Raw genomic sequence first — 6,075 nt, forward strand, 5'->3', positions numbered from 1 at the left:
TTTGGCAGAAAATTCAGCAGACTTTTCTTTGTTGTGCCATTTTTGGGCACCGCTTTGATATTTTCCTTTCATTTTCTAAGTGTCTCTGACAGCGGTGCCGATGCTGTCACTGAGCTGTATTGATTTGAATTTCCCACCAATGTATGAATTGGACCAAAAATCCCTGACGTTTGTGTTATGTTTGTTCAAAATACAGACAATATCATGACCTGAACCTTACGTTGTGGTAAAAAAAAAAAAGATCCACAGTCAGGTAGAATTTATTACCAGAGCATATTGTTCAAGAAAATACCAAAGATCGGTTCAAAGTTTTGTTAAAACAATATCTCCAAACATTTCAGGAAACTAATGAAAAATGGTGCAAGAAATAAAATGTAAACATGTATGAAAGTAGAAATCACCTATATGCAGAGAACAAGTAACATATTTACACACCCTTTTTCTTGGAATTACATGTGTGAAAGTGCAGGATAAATAAATATATAATTTTGGGATGTCATCAGAGAAGTATTTATGTTGATTAAGAATGACTATTTGTATGAAAGAAAAAAAATCAAGTTTACTATGAATTCTTGAAAAATTGTAGTAGATTTATAATTTGTCTTTGGCTTTAATATCCTGTTGAAAAACAACAATTTAGTTTCTCTTCTGTGTGTACTTCATTTTTAAGTCAATGATATGAGCTGGTGTGCTTGTTGTGTTCACGTGGTTATAGTATGTTGACTATGTGGGCCATTTCAGGCTCACATCCATTTTTGTCCGGGCCAGAAGGCGGCCAGCAGTGCCACATCATTGCCTGAAGTGGCCCACTTCCTTATGCTATCTGGGTGTTATGGTCAATTATACAAATACATTATACAAAAATACAAATATACACATTTCAAATATAAAGGAATAGATCAGGTAGGTACTTAAAATCAATTTGAGATGTTACATTAATTTGCATCAAAAGACAATTAACTGTTAATTAGTGGAAAGTTAATATGTCATTTAACAATTCAATTATATTCATTATATCTGTCTTTTCTCCGTAGATACGTGGTTGTCGAAGTGTTTCAGGAAATGATCAGTGTGGTCACTGAACTGAAAGTATAACAGTCCTCATGTAGCAGTGGCGGTATACACTACCTTCAAATTAAACTTGTGGCAAGGTTTGTGTGAGTGGTCACGTACACAATAGTCAAAGGGTTCTTGTGGTTTAAGTGAGAATGCTGTTGCTAGAAAAAAAAATCACATGAGCTTGTTATCTTTTCAAAAAAGCATAAGATTTTGTTACTACACATCAACATCATTGGGAACGAAAAAGAGTTCATGTGAAAAGTAACTTTCACAGGGTCCACCATTTTAAAAATATCATGCACACTTCACAACCCTTGAACTTGGAACGATCACAGAAATTCCACCCACAAGTTGTGCTTTTAAAACGTCAACTCCGGACATATGAAAGCTTTCCTTGTGAAGAGTTTGACACAGCAGAATGAGGTGACTTTAACCTGCCAGGGTGTGATACAACAGTTTTACAATTGACTGCAGTCTTGCTATAAATTTGTGTCTTTAAAAGCAATGTAGTTCAACATTTGTGATGTAGTATCAAATTTACAAGCAGACAACATGACGTAGGTAAGTAGCAGCAGTAGAACATGCCTCCCTTCAGGTTTGAACCTGTAAGCTACACAGAGAGAGAGAGCACAGAGTTGCACATAAACCAGTAGTAACAGATTTTTTTTACTACTTGCAGCAGAAACAGTAAAGTTGCAGCCAGAAAATCAAAACAGTGAGCTAAAAGATGCTAACAGGCTCTGCATCAACCCTTTTCACACACAAGTAGTTGTGTCCAATCCATTGTTAATATAAAAATACTGATTATAGCTGCTTTAAGAGGTGAAAAAGCTCCATTGTGATGTACATTTACACTATGAAAAGACATGTATCAATGTGAAAGTAAAATTGGGAAATAAAGGTTGAGGTATGTGACGTGCTTTATGGCTGTCTCCCCACAAAGTTTCAGCTTCCTTTAAATACAGTGTAATACCGGAAGAATATTCAAGTTATTTCAGCATTTCAGGAGTATAAACATCCTCATCATATCTGCTCCATCACAGTCGAGTGTTTCTCTTCAAACCTTAAATCTACTTCTGTCTTCCCCTTTTTTGTAGTCATCCCTTTCTACTCTCTACTTGCTGATACTTCAACTGTGGCTGCCTTGTCTCTATCTTGTGTAGTAATTGTTTGAGAGCATCATGTGGGATTGTAGTGGTTTGACTTTATGTCAGCAGCTGTGAAGAGTCTCTTCTGAAGCTCGTCCTCTGACCCTCCTGGATTGATCTGTGGAATATATCTGAAACTCTTCACCCACTGGATAGATTCAAAATCAAGACACACCTCAAACCAAAAACAACAGGTGAGGTCATTAATGATTACATTTCTGGTTGTAAGATTTCTGGAAAGTATACTAGACTTAAGAAAAAATGCCTCAAAAAAGTAACAATGAAAAGGTTAAAAATGTGTGGTATGTTTGCATGTTTTTCAAGCAGGTTGTTAAGAGTATTCATTTATTTTGAAACCTCACTTCGCTAGTTTTCTTTTTGTCTCCAGTGGACTGCTGACAGGGAAAGACGGCATGCTTGAGGCTGTGTGAGTCAGTATTGCAAGAATAATTAGGCTAGAAATGTTGAATCTCTGCAGGGCTGAATGTTTTTCTGCGGCTCTCCCAGCAGTGGTCACTACTACAGGCTGGAGAGTACAACAGAGAAGTGCTTAACATGAAGAAAGAGGGAAAATTCACAGGAATGTACTGGTGGACTATGAGATCTCTGGAGCATAGCTTTGCTATTAGGAAGGCAAGCTATGACAGATGGATTTTGGACGTTTGGAAAAAAGGACATTTAGGATGAGAAAAGATGAGACAAACTTTAATGTCCCAAAGGAAATTTGTCTTGGGCAAAAGTACTACACAAGTTACAATCAAGTGATACATGACAAAACAGTACATGGACAAAAATATACCTCATTACAAGACAATACATGACAAAATATTTCCTGTACAGAAACATACCTCAATGACAAGAAGATGCAGTGGTGCACTAGTTTAAAAAAGTGCCGAACTGAACTACGATCACACAATGCAATAAAAGATCACTAAATATGAGATTCACTAGACAGTTCTGTGGTGCATACATGCAAAAGGTAGTACACACAGCTGCGATCAAACAGTAAGCAATACATGACCAACATGATCAATGTAATTCAAAAGCGACCACTCAGACACCAGTTGATTACATTCAACTAGAACAGATAAGATATTGCAACATAACCAAAGACCATAACCATCAGATGTTGCACATAACCCAAGATAACGTAGTGAAATATAGATCACATTGTAAACAATGGATGAAATCTTAAAAATTCATACGACATACTACCTAGACTAAGAACTACAGTGCCTTCCACCTTATAGCACCTCCTTCACTGTACTTGAGGTACTACTAAGGATAAGTTATTGCACATAACCCATGGCAAAAAGTGAGACATAATTCACTTTGTGAAAGATAAAATCTCAATAATCATAGAACATACTACCTAGACTAAAAAACAACTGAGCCTACTTCCTTATTACACCTCCTGCACTGAGCTTGATGCACTACAATCGTGGGGGTTCAGCTGGTTGTTTATTGAGTAGTACAATAGAAGTTGGTACGAAGGAAAGCTTGAAACGGTTACTTTTACATCTGCTAGCTCTATAACGTCTGCCTGAGGGTAACAATTTATAGTCAGGGAATAAGATATGTGAGCCTATGTGCCTGTCTGACCATCGTTCTCTCATAGGATGCAGCACATTCCCTTTCTTGACAGAAATGCTGATGTTTTGCTCTTTTAAAGCCTCAAGTTTGTATAATAACAACCTGGCTTAGTTCAGTTTCTAATATTAACAAACACATAGTTTGCTCAGATGAACAAAATGAGTAAGTGAAGGTTGGATCAGCTGTGTAAAGCAGGCCTGCATTGGGATTATGTGATAAAATAAATTTAAATATTGTTTAACATGAAAAATAGACAATGATTACTAGGGATGTGCAGATGGTCCAGTATTTGTATTTGTATCTATATTTGTTGAGGCAGCAAAATTATTTATATTTTTAATTGAATAAAAGTGGAAAGAGTCTTAGAAATCCTGTTTTTGTTTTTATTATGCTTTTAATTTTAGAAAATTAAAGTGTTACAATAAGTGTTCATGAATAAACTAATTTTAAAAATATTTGTATGAAACAAATATTCATAAAAAAAGACTATTTGTGCTTTGCTGAATAATGTATTTGTAATCACCCCTAATGATTACCTTTAGGCTAAAGGAAAGAGGAAATCCCACACTAATTGTAAAAAGCAGCGATAAAAGCATATGACATGAATAGAACAGTCTTCACAGTTATAGGCCCATTGTTAGTAAGAGGAGAAGAACACTTAGTAGCCAGACTAATGACTGAGTCTAGCTTACTCAGACTAATGACTGAGTCTAGCTTACTCAGACTAATGACTGAGTAAGCTCATGTCACCTGTGTCACTTTAACTCAAACTGTTCCTATGAAACTATGTGTTTTCTTTACACTTGCAGGTGAATTTCCAATCAGAAAAGTGACAGAAAACTGAAGCAACAATGAATGCCACAAACACATCAACCTCAACTCAGTGTGTTGATATTGGTGCAAGTGCCATTAGTGACCTCCTGATGGCTATTTACATCCTGGCTTTTATCCTTGGTTTGATCTTCAATGTGCTGATGCTGGGTCCCATTTTTCAACAAGTGCGGAGGCAAAACGTTAAGGGCATCTTCCTGCTAAACCTGTCCCTCTCAGACATGCTTTACCTCTTCACCATACCTCTTTGGATCAATTATTACGGACAGGACCATCACTGGAACCTAGGTGTTACGAGCTGCAGTGTAGCCGGCTTCTTGTACTACTCCAACATGTACATCAGCATCTACCTGCTCTGCTGTATCTCTGTGGACCACTGTCTGGTGGTCACGTACCCGCTCCGCTCCGAAACCCACCGTACATCATGCTATGCCTGGGCACAGTGCGCCATTGTTCATGTTGTAGTGGTTGTGCTCCACATCCTGGTGCTGATCTATGACAATCTCAAAGATGCCCATGATGAGAAAAACGACAATGACCGTTGTTATGAGACCTATCCCATGCAGAGGCCTGTTGCCTTGTTCAACCTGCTCCGAGTGGGCTTTGGCTTCCTGCTGCCCCTGCTGGTGTTGACTGTCAGCTACTGGAAGATACTAACCACTGTAGGCCAAAGTCCCGGCCTGAATGCCCAGGCTAAGAGGAAGGTCCGCATGCTGTCTTTTGGGGTAATTGGCATCTTCTCAATTTGCTACGCTCCATATCACATTATCCTGCTCGCACGCTCACTAGTCTTCTACCAGAGTGACAACACCCAATCTGATGGAAGTTACTGCCAGTTTGAACAGAAGATGCATTTCTTCTTCTCATGCACACTGGCACTGTCCAGTCTGAACTGTGTGGTGGACCCTGTGTTGTATGTATTAGTCAGTAACGGAGTCCAAGAGGAGGTGAATCTCTGCTGGAGGAGGAATACAAGGACACAGACAGAGGACCATGCTCTATCTACATATAGCAGAGGACAGCCTAATAGCAATAAATATGAAAATTAAGCTGTATATGTGATATGTGGGTAGAAAAATCCACCTGTGCACTTGTATGCATGTGTGTGTGTAGATGTGCATACATGTGATTATGCATAATACTGTCGCTGTACTCATGTCTTCATCTTCAGTGTTAGCGAGTGAGTAGCTGGAATATTCATATCCCATCAACCCTTCGTATACAGACAATCAGAAACTACATTGCCTCATTTGTCTGTTTTTATCTTCCCTCATATCCTGCACATAGAAGAGGGGGTCAAATGCATCCCAATTATTCAATTAGGGGGAGCAAAGTTATGGTTTTGCTACCTCACTTTTTGTCTTTTTAAAAATAAACTTATCATCATACAGTCCCCACAATCAGGTGATTATATTTGAGCAGCTGATATCAATGATCATTTTTC

The 6,075-nt window shown here is 38.1% G+C and overlaps 1 protein-coding gene across 1 annotated transcript; it reads left to right on the forward strand.

Moving 5' to 3' along the window:
* Positions 1–1,775: 1,775 nt before the first annotated feature.
* On the forward strand, positions 1,776–5,680 carry LOC122965621 (G-protein coupled receptor 4-like). The gene is made up of 2 exons (XM_044329777.1): positions 1,776–2,401; positions 4,610–5,680. The coding sequence occupies exon 2, from the start codon at positions 4,652–4,654 to the stop codon at positions 5,678–5,680; it is 1,029 nt and encodes a 342-aa protein (XP_044185712.1). The 5' UTR covers positions 1,776–2,401; positions 4,610–4,651.
* Positions 5,681–6,075: the final 395 nt, after the last annotated feature.

The sequence above is a fragment of the Thunnus albacares genome, chromosome 16 (genome assembly GCF_914725855.1).
Source record: "Thunnus albacares chromosome 16, fThuAlb1.1, whole genome shotgun sequence".
Classification (NCBI taxonomy): Eukaryota; Metazoa; Chordata; class Actinopteri; order Scombriformes; family Scombridae; genus Thunnus; species Thunnus albacares.